The sequence below is a fragment of the Phodopus roborovskii genome, unplaced genomic scaffold (assembly GCF_943737965.1).
Source record: "Phodopus roborovskii unplaced genomic scaffold, PHOROB, whole genome shotgun sequence".
NCBI classification, from domain to species: Eukaryota; Metazoa; Chordata; class Mammalia; order Rodentia; family Cricetidae; genus Phodopus; species Phodopus roborovskii.
In genome coordinates, this window is record NW_026125729.1 from 140,037 (window position 1) to 158,354 (window position 18,318).

At 41.9% G+C, this 18,318-nt stretch overlaps 1 protein-coding gene across 1 annotated transcript; it reads left to right on the forward strand.

The window, feature by feature from the left end:
* The first annotated feature begins 8,712 nt into the window (after positions 1–8,712).
* LOC127217556 (melanoma-associated antigen B4) lies at positions 8,713–10,176 on the forward strand. The gene is made up of 2 exons (XM_051178552.1): positions 8,713–9,147; positions 9,223–10,176. The coding sequence occupies exons 1-2, from the start codon at positions 8,713–8,715 to the stop codon at positions 10,174–10,176; spliced, it is 1,389 nt and encodes a 462-aa protein (XP_051034509.1).
* The last annotated feature ends 8,142 nt before the right edge of the window (positions 10,177–18,318 follow it).

Genomic DNA, 18,318 nt, shown 5'->3' on the forward strand with positions numbered 1-18,318 from the left:
ACATCGCTGAATATGCTTATCATTTCTAATTGCCTTTGGTGGAACATAGCTTTCTATAGATTTAGAATCATATCACCTATAAACAGGCATGTTTTGACTCTTTCTTCTCATTCTATGCATTTTATTTATCTCTCCAGTCTCAAATTTTTAGTACTCTCCAGTACTTTAAGAGTTAAACAACAAAACATCTTTGTCTTATTCCAAATTTTAGAGAAAATGATTTCAGGTTTTTCCTCATTTAGTACATTGGATGTAAATTTATCACATATCTGCTTCATTATGTTGTTGTATGGCCTTCCAATAATTAAAACATTCAGAGATGCTTTATCACGAAGGGATGTTCAATTCTACTGAATGTTTTTCTGCATTTATTGGCATAATTATATGATATTTGTTCTCATTCTGACTATGTGATTACATTTATTGATTTTTATATGTGAACAATCCCTGAAACCCTGATCATGGTGAATGGCCTTATTTACATACTGTCAGAGTCAGTGTGCTAGAATTATTTAGATTCTTTTTTGCATGTATGGTTATTGGAAACTGACTTTTGTTTCACTTTTGGTTTCATTCTGGTGGTGGCTGTGCCTTTGTCCAGTTTTGGTGTCAGGGCACTACTGGTTTTGTAGAATGAGTTTGAAAGCTTACAATATTTCCATTTAAAAAAATAAACATATTTGTGTATGGTTTAATCTTTGAATTTCCAGTACTTTTTGTTTTACGCGTTAACTTGTCTATTTTTATTCTTATTAGTCCTTTGAGAATTTTGTACAATGTGTTTTGATCATATGCACCTTTGCCGACTTCTATAAAATTCAACCATCTTCCTTATCCACCCAAGTTTATGTTCTCTTTTTTATTGAACCTAATTAAGTCTAATTTGTGCTTTCCACATAGTCTAGAATGCACAGTCTCCCATTGGAGCATGATTGATTTGCCCGGGGCTATGCTCTTGAAGAAAGCTGAGCTTTACCTTTGCTAGCAGCTACTGATTACCAATAGCTCCTAACCTAGGTGTGGGATTTTGTGTTCAGCTCTACTGTGCATGCTGCGATTTGATCTGGCTTGATCTTTTATATGTGTTGTTCATACTGTCGTAACTGCTGGGAGTTCATATGTGTAGCCTTGCTGTGCCCGGAAAACAGTTTCGTTAGAGTCATCTACTGCCTCTGACTCTTCCTACGCTCTTTCTACTCCCTCTTCTGCCATGATCTCTGAGTCTTTGGAGGAGTGGATATTATGCAAATGCCCCATTTAGGGTTTAGTAATCCTTAATTTCTTTTTCTCTGAACCTTGACTAATTTGGTCTTTGTGTTAATTAACATCCATTGCAGAAAGAAGTTGTTCTGATAAAAGTTTACTGATGCACTAACCTGTGGGTATAGCAATAAATCATTAGAAGTTAATACTGTATCATTTTGCAGAACAATAGCAGTAGGTCAATCCTCTAGGGTCTGTGGTCTCTCTAGACACACCTTTTTGGCCTAATAATGGAACCTGCTATGGATTTCACCTTGTGCAATGAAGCTTATATCCAATCAAAAAGTGCTTGGTTACTACCATAATATTGTGCCACCATTGTACCAGTGATATGTGTTTCCAGGCCAGTTATTATTGTAGCTCACATGAGTCACAGCTGGATAAGACTGATGATTACTTTCCCTACCCATTAGCATGCACTGTGTCTCCATGAACTATTAAAGCTAGTAAGTAGTAATGTAGTTTCCAAATCAGTACCAGCTTTTCTGTCATTCAAGTATCTGATATGTTCAGCAATATTTTTTACTATCAAGTTTTAGAGGGTAACCTATAGCATTAGCAGTAATGTACAATGTTTAGAGGTCTGTGGGACCTCATGGGCTAACCACTCTCAAAATGATAACCATTCCCAACACTGGATTTTTATGTTAGCCTGTGGTATATAGTTGGGGCATTGCCAACCCGATGTAGGGTGACTCCATTGTTTGAAGAGAAAATAATGGTACTGTTTTGTTTTTATATATGTTTGGTCAAATATCCAAAATAGTTCTGTAAGAGGGTGAGTTAGAAACTGCTTCTGTGACAGGGAATGAGGAGAGTAGTGTAAACAAAGAAAACAAACCAAACAAAAGCAAGATTTTACTCCCATGAGGAAAGAGCTAAAGAAAGAACAAACAACTCAAGTAGAGATCTACAAAATTCTCTCTGAATTACTTGGCCACTCTTCCTGGGTCTGCGTGAGTGCTTCAGCCCTGGAGGTCAGGTCCACTCCTAGTGGAAAGCTGGAGAGAGACTGACCTGTTTGTGGAGACCCAACAGGCTGTATATACCATGGCAGCAGAGTAGGTCAGAGCATCACTGGCTGAGGGGATTGAGGCAGATGTTTGGCATGGGACCACAAAGCAGAATTTCTGAGAATGAACAAGCTGAAAAGGTCCTGCCCCTACCCCGCTTAGCATATGACAACAGAGGGACATGAGAAGTGTGCTGAAGTGGGTACAGTTTACATCAGTTGGTGGCAAAACGTGGACTAGGAAGGCGAAGAAAAATTTGACCAGAAAAAAAAAAAAAAGCGTTCAGGATTAAAGGCAAGCACAAGTGTAAGTAGGCCCTTGATACCCTCTCAGAGCTGCAGCACACCAGAGATGTTGTTTAATTGGCAAGCAGGGGGCAGGGTGGCATGGAGTCTCACACTGGGGAATTCCCACAGAAAGCATAGGACACCACAGAAAACATTCTTAACAGAGTGATGGAGATGACTTACTCGAATTGTGAAGAGTATTAGCCCCTCCTCACACTTAGCTGCCTATTCTTAGATGAAAGACAAGCAAGGGGACAGAGAAAACTACCCTCCAAGCAACTAAGGAAGAAATGCTAACTGATGCTATGACTTCTATTTCATTACATTTGTTTATTTTTTATGTTGACAGTCTTGTCCTTTAATTACTTAGTTGTTTTGTTTTAGTTCTTGTCTCACCTGAATAGGCTTTTATTTCGTTTTCTTTTTCTGTGCCTACTTTATTTTCTCTATTATTTCTCACGTTAACTCATGTGCTTTCCCTCTTATTCATACTTTATTCCCTTGTTTCCATGTGCCTCATTCTTTCCTCCCATTATTTAATTATTAATACTTAAGCATCTCTAGAAACTATAATCTGAATTATTCTCAATTGCTTTTATAGAAATCTTTTAGGTGAAAATGGTTCCAAAATCTAAGGCTACCACTGGTGAAAACACTGTGGGGTGTGTGTGTGTGTGTGTGTGTGTGTGTGTGTGTGTGTGTGTGTGGTGTTTTCCTTTGCTGTCAAGTGTGTGGCTTCTCCCCTTTCTAGGATCTGGCCCAGAACTCAATACTGTTACCTGCAAGTTTTGGTTAGGCAAATGTTTGGAGAAGGCAGGGAGAGATGAACAATGAGGACCTTCAAGAACTAGGACTAATCAACCAGTTCACTCTCAGCAGAGGACAACCCACAGACTGTCACTCTTGCTGTTGAGTTCAGCTCTGGGAGATTTCAGAGGAGCATTCAGGATAAACAGCAGGCCTCTTCATTTGCAGTTCTGAAGGTCGAGGTTCAGAAACAACAAACCTACTTCAACAGAGAAAGTAGTGCAGGCTTTGTCACTAAGGTGTGTGTGTGGGGGGGGGGAGCTCTTATGAGGCTTCTCATTGCATAACAATCAGCCCAAGTCTGCCCCTTTCTGAGCTCTGAGAGGCCCCAGGGCATGTTGTCCAAAGGAGGTCTAGGCAGAACAATCCACTGCATCACCTGCTCTTTTATTTTCCTATCTAAAATTCTTCAGTAAAGTGAGGACCTTGGCCTGAAAGACAGATCAACCAGCCAACAAAAAGAATGGGGTTTATACCTTGTCTAGGTTAAACAGAAACAATCTGGGCAAGGCTGCAGGCATTCCTACTATCTCATGCTGAGCACTGGTGTCAGCCTCACCCTACTTAACTGTAAACCCTGCGAAGTCTTGGGGCTTAAAAGTTATCTCTTCCTCACTTGCCACCTACTGGCTTCCCAGCCAGGTACAGGTTGCTTAAATCCCAGTGAACTCAGGTCCCCAGAGAGAGAAATGACACTGTTAGTGACAAGCTGGAGCCTGGCAGTGGTGGTGCACACCTGTCATTCCAGCACTCGGGAGGCAGAGGCAGGTGGATCTCTGCCTCTGGTCTACAGAGTGAGCGCTATGCAGAGAAACCCTGTCTCAACGAACGAACAAACGAATGAACGAACAAACAAACAAAGGGGAAAAAAAAGAAAGAAAGAAAAGAAAAAAATGAAGCTGGGACTCACTCTAGAATGAGCTTTCTTTATATATCTCGGACTCTCCAGCTATGCGCCACCTCGGTAATCATACTACTCACTGTGTGGCGTACTGTGACTTACATGTTGGAAGTGTAAATGAATATGGCATAGATTCATCTAAAAATATTTAGGTTAGGCTATCAGGTGAGGGCTAAAAAGGATGAAGGGGACAGAATATTAGTCCTGCCTGGCCCTGGCTGCCAGACTGCCTCTCCCTAGAGCCTTCAGGTGCCCAGTTCTGGGTCCCTGATCCCCTGTCATGCTGTTTCCAGAATTCTCTCTGTGATTTCTGAGGCCCATGGTTTCACGGCAACAGAGTGAAGGGTCCTAGATTTGGCCAATCATTAAAAGGAGGACAGGAAATTGGACTGGGAGTCCCACCCACCGGGATAGTCCGGCAGGCCTGTTTTTCCACTTCAAGGGAATACCGCCTACAGCTCCTGCTGAGTTTGTTCCTTGTGGAGAGAGGTGAGGTTTTGGTGTAAGGGCTGACTGGTCCCTGGGCAAGGATTCCTAGTTTTGGGCATATTAAAAGGAGGCCTTTGGGGTGGGTTTGGAACCATTTCTTCCCAGACACACATTGGAGGTGCTTGTATTGCCTGTCTCAGCTGATTTTCCTCAGGAGGCGTCCTGCTGAGTAGAAGCTCTTTGCTCTGATTCCTCCCCCAACCACCCCAATCCCTGTGCTGGGGGTTCCAGAGAGACAAAGGTTTATGGGCGGATTTTGGAGAGGGTTCCCAGCCTTGACTAAGACTCCCAGAGCAGAGTAGGAGATTTGGCCTCCCTGAGAGAAAGGGGGTGTTGATTCTATTTGTATAGTCAGTTGGTGGGAGACTCCAGTCTGGCTGGGTGTGTATTGTTTGTGTCCAGATTTCCATTGGGGTTGGGCTATTCTGGGGAGGGGAGGCTGTTTGGAAGGAGACTAGACTTTGGTCAGCGAGGAAAGGTCTCAGCCTTGAGAAATGTCACGGGATAGAGGATAAGGAGAGCTCCGAGGGATGGCTGGGAGCCTTTTTGCCCCCAAGATCTTTATGATGCATCATCTAATTTATCACAGCTTCAAGGTGGTGTCATGCCATAATCATTCCCATGTTACATGTCTGGGAGTCCTAAGTGAGGTTCATTTGGATGGAGGATATGCATAGGTTAGCAGAGGAGGAGTCCAGGTGTTATTTAAAAGCATCTGCCCAGAGTTATCATGGGAAGCTGTCCATAAGAAGTTCCTGGCTCTGTAAGGTGGTATCATCTGAGGGTTTTATCTTTTCCCCAATGGGGGAGATGTAGAGGAGGCTCAGGCCTATCTATCATTAGGGTCTCCAGACAGGGTCATGACTTATAATTATTTCCAAATTCCATGTCTAGCCTCCAAGGAAGGTGAGGTATTTTGAGTTGGCTAGACTCAGATAAGTAGGGGAGAAGTCCGGGACTTGATGGGAAAATGTTGATATCATCTGTTCATGCTTTGAGCCTGGGATGCTTTAGGGAGGGACAGAGCTTGTTGGTTATATCATTTCCTGAGTTTCCCCATAGAAGGTCGAGGGAAGGGGCTCTAGGTTAATAAAGGTTGGGTTCAGTGCTGGCTTTTGCTTTATCAGGATGCACCCTGGTGGAGAGTGATAGAACTTGTCCCCACAGGGATTAAAGGGTCCCTGCTGTTCTGAGTACCCTGGGGATAGAGTGTTAATGGATTTGGAGGAGCCTCTTTCACTTCCAATCATGAGACCTTAGCTCCCCGCTTGGCAGAGGGAGGTGGGCTGGTGCCGCCACACATTAAAATGAATAAGCTGGAGGAGTGAGAGGGCTTCTGATTATCAATATGGAGAGCCTCAGCCATGTACTCCCTTTGCTGTCAGCCTGAAGGCGATGACTCTGGTCTGGGGAGTATGCTATTTAGACTTCAATCTTGGGAAGGGATCAGCAGGTAAGGCCAGGTCCCTTACAGGCTTCAAGCTGGAGAGAACTCTGAGACAAGAATGAGGAGACTACACACAGTCTCACTACAGATAGCGAGCTTCGCAGAAAGCAGCTTGTAATGTAGGGCCCTAGAAGTTCTGGGCTCAAGCACAGAGTCCTTATTCCTTCTTCTTTTTTTTTCTGGTATTTGGAAGAGATGGGACCTTTAAACTAAGGAAGGCTCCCCCACATGAACAGAATAGAGGCTGTATGTGGCTTTCTAAGAGTAAATATTAATCCCTTGAGGGTGACTGACAGTTCTTACTATTGTAGACAGAAGAGGCCCCGCAAAACCCTACCATGCATTCAGGATATGGGCAATAGTGGCTAGTTGTGTTTTGTCACTTCTGCAGGAAATTGAGGGAATTTGTCTCATGGAAATGGGGCCTTGTTCTCAAGGAGCAACATAAATAGCCTGAGGGAGAACAGAGGGTCAACCCCTCCTGTTAAAACCATGGGTGTGTTGACACTGGGAGACTGTAGACAAAGTACAAGACATGGAATGCTTCACACATATGACGAGGTTCTCAGATAAATAAAGATGACATTTGTCAAAGATGGGCTCCTTTAAGTTCCCAGATATATATTTTTTTTAAAGTGGTGTTTCTCTGTGGTTTTTGGAGCCTGTCCTGGAACTAGCTCTGTAGATCAGGCTGCTTGGTCTTGAACTCACAGAGATCCGCCTGCCTCCGCCTCCTGAGTGCTGGGATTAAAGGCATGAGCCACCAGCGCCTGGCTAGGAGTTCCCAGATCTTATGAAGACCAATTTAGTTGCATCAGAAAAAAAAAAAAAACAAAAACAAAAACAAAAAACATTTCTTGCTATTAATATAGGAAGACAACATGGTGATAATATTAATTTCGGGGTGAGCTGGCCGCACACTCAAGAGGCTCCTGATACAAACCTTAGGGTATTGCAGACTAGGTTTGTCTGACATGGCGCTTCATTTTTTTTTTTTTTCTGGGTGATGTGTGAGGGGTTTTGATCTGAGGAGTTAACATTCTGCCAGGGCTAGTCAGTGTAGAGATAAGTCTGTGACGCAGCTTAGTTAAGGGCCCCAGGCAAGGATGGAAGAAGTTTCACTCTTCCCTGCCTTACTTCATTCTCCCTCCCCTTACTCATTCCGGGAAGAAAGGAATCCTATGGAGTCTAACTGTCAACCTTTTTTTTCCAGCCCATAGAAGGTGCAGCTTGTGGTGTTCTACTGGAACAGACTCTAACATCTGCCACAAGCTCTCCAAAGAGCCAAGGAATTGTAGTGTTTCAGGGTGATAAGGTTTTGGTTAAACAGACACACTTCAGATCAAAGAAGACAGAGGCAGGTTCTGCTTAACAGTAAAGATGACTCTTTTGCAAGTAAAACTGTTTCACTCGACAGACCCTGACAGGTCATTGGATTTGATACCATTTTAGTTTTATATGACTGTTCCAGGGAGGTGAAGGAAAGCCTTTGTGTAAGGCTGTCACATTAGCATAATGAGGGATTCTAGTATCTTTTGTGTGTTGCCTTGCATCATGAGGGGATTGAGGAACATGGTCTGAAGAGGCAATAGTATGGTGAGGAGATACATCGGGTCAGCAGAGCAAGGAGTTCAGGACTACCGGGAGTTAGATAAGGATTCTGAGTGGGAACTGAGGGTACAATACCCCTTACTAGAACTGAGAGTATATCTGGTGCTACACTTCCCATGGTGACAGCTTGTGAGATGCCCTGAGGGATGTGGTTGTAAGTGATACAGCCTGCTCTCTTTCTTGGTGATCTCAAAGCATTGCTCAGAGGAACAAACCCAGGCCAGTAGAGGGTACAGCCTCAGGCTCTGAGGTTTCAGATTGAGAAATGAGTACATCTCTCCCTTAGGAGATGAAAGCAGAGTTTGGTCAGTTGCTAACCGGCTCTTGACACATGTGCTTGGGGATGGGTTTCCCTTAATACCTCCTCTTTGTATCAGGGTGACACTTAACCTAGCTGCATTGAGCAGTTTAGGGTTCTTACAGTCTTCAGGTCCTCTCAGCTCATCTTATGGAGCTGTCAGAAATTGGGCTGAGGGTCTTGATGAGATTCATTTCCCCTCAAATCACAGCATAGAAAAGGCCCAGGGAGTCACGTAGTCACAGTGAGAAGTATACCTAATATGTATTGAAGGTGCTATCCAGAACCAAGGATGTCCCCAAAGTGGGCCTTGGAGTTTCAGGATCTTCGAGTCGCCTAAATGCTAAGGACCTTTCTCATACCCCTCTTCAGATTCCAGTAGGACAAGCAACAAGGAAAGAAGCAGGCTAGCAGGGCTCTGGGAACATCACGTACAAAGAAGTTTTGTGAGTATGCTTTTGTTAACCTTATCAGGAGTTAGAGTTTTTTAGCTGAGGCTGGCCACTCACACCACCTTTCTTTCCCCTAGATATGAGGGATCCATTCACCCACTCTCCTGCTTGTACTCCAGCCTACCATCTCCAGTGAGATTCATTATGTCGCACTTTCCATACTCCATCCTTGAGAAAGTTTTCCAGGTTGCTTTTGAAGTACATAGATTAGCTGAGGAGGAGGAAGGGGAAGAGGAGGAAGACGTGGAAGAGGAGGAGGAAGTGGAAGAGGAGGAGGAAGTAGAAGAGGAGGAGGAAGGGGAAGAGGAGGAGGAAGTAGAAGAGGAGGAGAAAGTGGAAGAGGAGGCGGAAGGGGAAGACAAAGAAGTGCAAGAGGAGGAAGAGGAAGGGAAAGAGGAGGAAGAGGATGAGGAGGAGAAAGAAGGTGAAGAAGAAGGGGAAGAGAAAGAAGTGGAAGAAGAGGAAGAATGGGAAGAGGACAAGGATGAAGAGGATGGAGAGGAGGTTGAGGAGGAAGAATGGGAGGATGTGGAAGAGTTGGAGGATGGAGAGGAGGTTGAGGAGGAAAAATGGGAGGATGTGGAAGAGTTGGAGGATGGAGAGGAGGATGAGGAGGAAGAATGGGAGGATGTGGAAGAGTTGGAGGATGGAGAGGAGGATGAGGAGGAAGAATGGCAGGCTTCTGACAGTGACACCATCTCTTCCACATTATTTGCCTCTTTGAAAATCACTTTACCGTCCTTCTGCCCTTCTCCACCATCCTCGCTCTCATCCTGTCCTCTCTTCTGGGGCAGCCTAGATGAGGTGGAAGCGGCGGTTTCGTGGATGCAGAGGTTTTCCCAGAGTTACCAGAGCTCTTGCTCCCTCACTTCATGTGGCAACTTAGATGGAAAATATGGCAACCCAGAAGAAGAGAGTTTAAACACTTTGAAGTTGACAGACAATGATTCCTCCTGGCGAAAACTAAAAAAGCGAAAGGTGACTGAACTGGTGAATCTCCTGATCCTCAAATACAGAATGAAAGAACCTATCAAAGAAGTGGAAATGCTCAGCATTGTCACAGAAGACTACAAGAAACAATTCCCTAGCATCCTTCAGGAAGCTTCAAAGTGCTTGGAGATGATTTTTGGCATTGTTCTAAAGGAAAATGATCCTGTGAACAGCTCTTATGTCCTTACCAATGCACTGAACCTCACATACGATGACAACAAAGAGAAATTGCCTAGAAATGGCTTTCTGATAGTTATTCTGGGTGTGATATTTGTAGAGGGGAACTGTGCCTCTGAAGAAAGCATATGGGAATTCCTGAATATGATGGGAATATATGATGGGAAGGAACACTTCATTTATGGGGAGCCCAGGGAATTTCTCACTAGAGATTTAGTGCAGCAAAATTATCTGAAATATAGGCAGGTGCCCAAGAGTTGTCCTACAAGTTATGTGTTCCGGTGGGGTCCAAGAGCCTCCTCTGAAACCACCAAGATGGAAGTTCTAGAATTTTTGGCCAAATTTACAGGAAGGAACCCGATTTCTTTTTCCTTTTTGTATCAGGAGGCATTGAGAGATGAGGAAGACAGGGCTGGAGCCAGGAAGGGCTCCACGGATTAGTACCATGTTAATAACATGGGGCTGCACAGTTACTAATTTTAAAAAGGACAGTCAGGCTTTTAAGTAAGAGGGAGGGGTCAAGGTTAGTCTGGCCATGAAAAGAAACAGTATAGGGCAACTTTGTGTTCTGGTTCTAGATGATGATAATTGTTTCCTTTGTTTTCTTTTTGGCTACTTTCTCCAATGTTCTTCTTTGTAATTGCAAATGTGTTACATTACCTTTGCAATGTAAATTTTTGATTACTTCAGTTCCATTCTTACAAGACTCTGAGAAAACATAGAGGAACTTCTAATGGTTAATCTTTGGGTTTCTTTAATACTTTTAGTCAACTCTGTAATGTGTACCCAGATTGGTTTGTTTAAGAAAACAGGAAAATGGTAATAAATCTTAAAATCTATGTGCAGCGATTCATTTATTTTCCGAACATTACTTGGATATATTTTTTAAAGTTGTATTTATTTTAGTTTTTATGTATATGTTTTGCCTGCATGCATACATTTTTACCACATGTGTCCCTGGTATCCACAGAGGTCAGAAGGTAGCATCAAGTACTCTGGATCTGGAGTTTCAAATGGCGGGAGTCACCACATGGGTGCTGATAACTAAACCCAGGTCCTTTGAAAAAGCAGCAAATGTTCTTAATATCTGAGCCATCTCTAGCCCTATGCTGGATTTTTTTTCTTTTTATGGCATGTGCATTGCTTCCTCTCAACTACATGTTCTTGTTTGTTTGCTTGTTTATAACCCATTAAGTCCAGTTAGAACAGTTAGTGTTGCTCATATGTATATGAGTGTATGGCCATCCACTGGAGCATGGCACATATTTCAGCCAGAAAGAATGGCTCCCTCTTCTGCAGCAACTATCTACTGCTAATAGCTCCACCTCCAGTAAGGGGTGGGGCCTGGAGATCATCTACTCTTCTTATGCTACTATTTTGGCTGAATTGATCTTCAGATTTTGTAGTCTCAGTTTCTTTGAGTTCATGAATGTGGAATGCTGTCTTCTGGACAGGACTTGACTAGCACACAGGACTTAGCCAGCATGCACTCTGCTTTCTTATGTTTGGTCTTTTGAACCTAATCCAGTGTTCTTAGAAGTTTTGGTCATGCACATTGATGTTATTATATATGTCTGAATGTGTTCTGTGTTCTTCAGTCTTGTCTTCCATCCCTGAAACTTTTCTAATGCTTGGTCTTGCCTGTTAATGGATGCTTTCTATTGTTTTTAGTTTTTGAATTTATTTCATTTATGTGTATGAATGTCGTGCCTGCATATATGTGTATGCACGCAAACGTGCCTGGAGTTAGAGCTGTTTGTGAAGCACTGTGCAGATGGGAACTCAGCCTGGGGAAGAGAAGCCAGTGCTCTTAGCTGCTGACCCATCTCTTCAGCCTTCCATTCTCACCCCTGTGGGGTTTTTGTTTGATTCAATCACTTCCAACATTTATTTTTCAACCTCACTTTCCCTGCTCCACTTCCTCCATGTGTTTGAGTTCCAGTTTTTTCTACTTTGTTACCTTTATTGTCTATGGTCTTAATTGATTTCCTCATTTCATCCCTCCTGTGATCACTTCCTTTTAGATGTAGGTCTCTGCTTCTCCCTGGGATTTCAGCTCTTTCATTGTCTCTGGTTTCTGACAAAGATGTGATACAGAGGCAGCTGACCTGAGCTAGAGGGAGCTCAAGGACTATGGACTGACATCGGGGAAACTGCATGGAACCAAATTATACCCTCTGAATGTGGATGACAGTTATGTGGCTTGATCTGTTGGGGCGGGATGTCAGTGGGATCAGAGCCTATCCAAAGGGCATGAAATAGCTTTTTGCAGACCATTTCCTGTCGTGGGATGTCTTGCTTGGGCGGGGGCTGGAGGAGGGGCTTAGTCTGGACTCTACTTGATGTGCCAGACTGTTGACTTCCCAAGGAAGGCCTTACCCCCTCTGAGGAATAGATGGGGGGTGAGGAGGGAGGGGAACTAGGGTTGGTATATAAAATGAAAAATATTTTAAAATAGAAAACAATAAAGCACTTAGTAATCTGAAATATTTACATGAATTGGACTATATATATTTTCACTTCAAACAATTCATCCGGCCATTCCTCCCTAGAAGCCCCTCAGTGACTAAGTACATCCCGAGTCATCCTTAAAATTAAGGCAAAGTGGTTTGATCCATCCTGAACTGGTTTTAGGTGCACTTGCAATAAGGCAAGAACTGCTAGGGAAACACCCCTCCTGTGTCTACACATGATTATGTGTGAATCTGATTAAAGTTAGATGTGTCATAGGAAAGTTGTGCACCATGAACACAAGCTTCTATAATCTGAGTCTATCAGTCCCAATAAGAAACCTCTCTCCCACCTCCTTGCCCCTTAGTAAGTAAGCCTTCTCCCTGAATTGCATAAAATGAGATTCTAAACAGTAACCTCTGCCTTTTGAGCATTGCAGCTCAAGTAGTTGTGTGTACTTACAGCATATGTGGCCCATACGTGTGCTTTGATTCTGAATGAAAACTGTGTCTGTCTGCACTTCAGATCTTCACAGAAGCCCACCATCTGGAAACACCTAATCTACACAGAGACCAAAGGGAATCATAGTGACAATTTTGTTTGCTTCCTCCTTTATTGTAGTTTGTCCATCTGTTTTATGTATATGTCCCTAGGTTTTATTTTTACCTCTGCCTTTTTTCCATTTTATTTTATGTATGTTTTCTAGGTGCCTTGTCTTGATACTATATTCGCCACTACTGTATGGAGGAAGACAACATTCCCTGTGTTAACCCGACTTACACAAGGCTCCAAGATTATGCTACTGATTTGAAAACAATCCTGTTTACAGTTTTATAGAGTGAAGGATATACTTTCAGAGAAATAAGTAGGAAATGGGACTAGGGGAAATATAGAATAAAATATGAAAGAGGTGGTAAATGTATGGATTAGAAGCATAAGAAATAGGAGAGATGGGCGGTGGTGGCATTCACCTTAAATCCTAGCACTCGGGGAGACAGAGGCAGGCACATCTCTGTGAGTTGAAGTTCAACCTGATCTACAGAGTGAGTTCCAGGACAGCCAGCACTGTTTCACAGAGAAACCTTGTTTTGAAAAACCGCAAATAAATCAAAGAAAGAAAGAAATAGGAGTGAAAATTGTTTTTGAGATTATAATTATATCATTTCCCTTTTCTTCCCTTTAAACTCCCATGTATCCTTGCTCTCTTTCACATTAATGGCCTATTTTTCTTCTATTGCCCTTACATATGGGGTGTGTGTATAAATACAATGTATGACCTTCTCAGTCTATATAATGCTACTTGCATGCATATGTTTTCAGAACTAATTTCCTACTTGTTGAGCATGTCTTAAGTGCAATTATAGAAGTGTTGATTACAGCCAAGGTATGTGTGACACAATTACACCCTTAGGTATATTGTGCCATGTTGGTCATTGTTGAAGTTCATAGGCATCGTAGTTGTGTAGGAATATTGATTGTTTCTGTCCCTTGGAAACTAGCATGGTGCTTTCTGGTACCATGAAAGCTAGTCCTCAATGAGGAAACTTTCAGATCACAACTAACTCAGGACCACTGGATAATGTGCCCCAAGTGCAACGTGTTTTCAGCAATATGAACTTCTACTTCTGGGAAGCAAATATGGTCAACAGTAATGGTTTTTAATGTTGGGAGTTCCTGAACAATCCTAACCAACAACTCAAAAGGAAGCTTTTCATGCCTGGCGTTTGGGTTTTGTTATTCTATGGTGTTTAGGGAGAACGTTATCATCCCAAATGGGAAAATTCTATTTAAACTATGTATGTATATGTACATACAGAATTACTTGTATTATGAGTATTTTAAGTAGATAGCTATTATGATTCCTTTTGGCTTTCCAAACATCCTTATTGTTATTTTGCCCTCTGCCCTTTTTGTATTTATCTCCTCACTAATTAATTTTTCCCTTTCCATTTCACCCTCTAAAGTACTTCTACCATGCTACTCCCCTCATTCTTGCCTTTCCCTGCCATGTCTCCCTTTTATTTTTCTGATTTCTCCAGTTATCCTAGCTTATATAATCATAACTGAAGACTCAGAAATTTACATTAGAGTGAACTTGTGGCATTTGTCTTTTTGGGACTGGGTTACCTCAATATGATCTGTCTTTGTTCCATCAATTTTTCCGCAAAGCTAATGATTTCAATTTTTTAAAGCTGAATAGTATTCCATAGGGTATATATACCACCTTTTCCATTATCTATTACTTGGATGAAGGGCATTAGGTTGTTTCCATCTCCTAGCTATTGTGAATTGAGTAACAGTGAACATGACTGAGCAAGGATCTGTAGAGTAGGATGTTGAGTCCTTTGAGCATATACTGAGGAATATTATAGCTGGGACATATGGAAGATTTATTTTTAACTTTTTGAGGATTCTCCACATTAATTTTCAAAATGGTTGGACTAGTTTACCATATCACCAACAATGAATGAGAGCTTTCTTCCCTTCCATCTTTCCAGCATTTGTTGTTGGCTGTTCTGTTGGTGATAGAGATACTGCATTGTCCAGGAATTGAATTCAGCTCTCTTGTATGCAAGGGGATTTTCTACTATTGAGCTACCAATGCACTCCGTATCAGATTTGTTTTATTCTTTGTGTAGAGTGTTTTGCCTGTATATATGTATGTGTACCACTTGCATGCTTGGTACCATTGGAGGCCAGAAGAAGGCGTATGAGACGATATGAGCCCTGTGTGGTTGATTCAGTGGGCTATGTTCTCTTTGTGCCATCCATCTGCCCTGACTCATACAGTCTTTCCGCCCCCTCTTTTGGGGAGGGTGTTCCATGATCTCTGAGGGGAGGGATAGAGACCTCCAATTTAGACTTTCTTTCCATATAATGTCTGGCTGTGGGTCTCCACATCTGTTCCCATCTGCTGCCAGAGGAAGCCTCTCTGATGATGACTGGATCAGGCACTGATATATGAGTATAGCAGAATATCATTAAGAATCATTTCATTTTTTTTTCCAGTTGTGATTGGTTCTTCCCGGTGTCAGGGTTATCCAGTTTCCTCAGGATCCTGACCATCCAAGCAGTATAGGGCATGGGCTCCCTCTTGTGGTGTGGGTCTCAAGGGAAACCAAACATTGGTTGGTCACTCCTACAAGTACAGAGGCAGCTTCCAAATGTACCATCATATCTGCAAGCCCCTTGTTTGATTTTAAGAAATGTGATCTTTGGGGAAGTTGCTCTGGAGCCCTCATGTGTTTTTCAATCCATTTCTAGAATAAGACACTTGCCAAAGGATTCTTGGTTCCTTTTAAATGAAGATTGGTATGCTGGGTGTGATTAGTGCTACTGAGATGTCGTTTCTTCTAGAATCTCTCAACTAATTTAGCAGAATGTATAGATGTGAAGACCACATTTAATTTCTGGAATCCTCAGCTGCTCCTTGATTTCTCCCCAGGGTTTATCAGTGCTTTTGGTTTGGAGAGAGACACAGTAGATTTGGTTTACATCTTGACCCTAGACTATAGCTGTTAAACAGAATTATTAGTATGGCTTCAATCACACCAGCTCCAGGTGTTTTCTGTTGGCCCCATCTGTGTATAGTGTTTGCCAGTCACATTTCTGTTAAACTGTGATTATTATGATTCTGTCTCATCTACACTATCAGTTATATACCATATCTATTTTACATTGACAGTTTAAATTTTATGGTATCAACTCTTATGGGCCATAGTTTATATTGAATAATGTGTCATTTTAGGTATAACATGAGACCGTCACAAGAGTAATAAGCTACTCCCTCTTCCCTTTCTTGAGCTATTAGTGTCATACATATTTGACTTCTGCATGCTATAAATTTCTTTGTACCCCGATGGCAATTTTGCTGCACACTCAAGATTTTCCCATAAAAAGACCACAGAGTATGTATTTCAGGCTTTGCAGTACATATGGTATTTCCTGTATTTTTTCCAATTCTTTAAAAATATCTTAGCTCACAAGCATACATAAACATGTCCCAGGCTGGATTTTGCTTGCAGCCAAGCGTTTGCCAATCCATGCTTTAGACATTCTATCATCTTTTAAGTTGTCTTTTTACAAATATAAAATGCCTTTTCTATTTACTCTCATCTTACCATTTCTGTTGCTCTTCATTTCTTTATGTAGATCCACATTCCAACCTGTTATCATATTCCATCTGCATGCTAAACATCCCAGTGCAGACCTGCTGGCAATAGATTTCATCAGCCTATGAATTCTGCTCTGCCTCTTACAAACATTTTGAAGATGTATCTCTTATTTTCTGGCTTTTATAGTTTTTGATGAGAGTTACTTGCTTTGGCTTTGATGTAATATTTTCTTTTCTTACTGTTACCATCAACATATCCTCTTTTTAATAACAATTTCTTATATTTTGAAGTTAAAATATCATGACATCATTTCCCACTTCTTTTCCTCCTCTAACTCCTCCTGTGTGTGTGTTCCTAAATAAATGTAATCTGCACAGTCTGTATGTTATATATGATCTCTTTATATTTGTTTATTTTTATTGAAATAGTTTTTTCATACAATAGTTCTGATTACTGTTTCCTCTCCTCCTACTCCTTTTATTTCCTCCATACCTCCCCTCCCATCTGTATTCACACTATATCTCTCATTAGAAAACAAACATATCAAAGGAATAATAACAATAAACATAAAAACGGAAAACTGGGATATGACAAAACAACCAAACAAGAAAAAGAGCAAAAGAGAAGGCACAACAAATACATGTAGATGTAGTCACACACATGTTCATGAAGGAATCCATAACACCCCCCAAATGGAAACCATACATATATGCAAAGAATGTGTAACATTTTAAAGCCACATGCCTGACTTAGCATTGTAAGACAAAGAACCTTCAAAGATTCCATTCAGTTGGGTTTGTGCTAGTCATCTACTTCTGGGCATGGGATCTACTCTTAAGAGTGGTGGCCAACACCTTTAATCCCAGCACTTGAGAGGCAGAGACAGGCAGATCTCTGTGAGTTCAGAGTCAACCTGGTCTAGAGTGAGTTCCAGTACATCCAGGGCTGCAGGGGCAAAAAAAAAAAAAAAAAAAAAGAGGTGGTGGTGGTTTCTTTCCCCAGTGAGACTCCCTTGAAGAAAACTAGTATTTCTTTTACAAGTGACTATCATTTTTCATTTTTCATTTACAAGTGACTATCAGTTGGAGATATCTTCTGGGTTAGGGATGGATGGTATGTGTGTTCTATGACCCCATCTGGTGCAGACCTGTTTAAACCCTGTACCTGCTGCCACAGTCTCTGTGAGTTCATTTTTGTGCTATCCCTGTTGTGTCGATAAGATCTTGATTCCTGGGTGTCCTCCATCCTATCTGAGTCTTATACTCTTTCAGCCTTTTCTTCCAGAGTTCTCTGAGCCCCAAGGTGAGACATCCCTTTTATGTCTAAGGGAACCAACGTCTCTCACTCTCTGAATATTGTCTGACTGTGGGCCTTTGGTGTTTGTTCCCATGTCCTGTAGGAAGTAGCTTTTCTGATGGTGTCTGAGGAAGACACTGATTTATGAGTATTGCAGAATATCATCAGGAGTCATTTTATTGCTACATTCCTTTAGCAGAACAGTAGTATTTCATTTTCCTCTAGGCCCCTTGCCTATCTAGTCTCAGGTTCTTGGTCACACAAGCAGTGTTGGATATGGGTTCCATCTTGTGGAGTGGGCCTTAACTCAAATCAGATATTGGTTGGTTAATCCCACAAGATTTGTGGTACCATTGTAGATCAAGGGTTTGTAGCTGGGTTGGTGCTTACCTTTCTCCTTTGGTAGTGTGCAGAATACCTTTTAGTATCATGAATCCTACTCGGTAATAGTGAAGAAGGCTCTAGGAAGCCAGCAGCTTGACTTCACTGTGTTTAATGAATTGTGATGGGAGATGTCATTAAATACTAGATTAACAGAAATGGGTTAATACTTAAGACAGAACTAGCCAATAAGAAACTAGTTAGTACCTGGCCAACAACATTAAATCAAATACAGAGTCTCAGTGTGTTAAATGGCGCTGGCTTGGCGGCGGGACCAGACCAGCAAGGTCTTACAGAATTGTGTCGGTATTGTCTTCATTATAGGACCTTAGCATCAGTT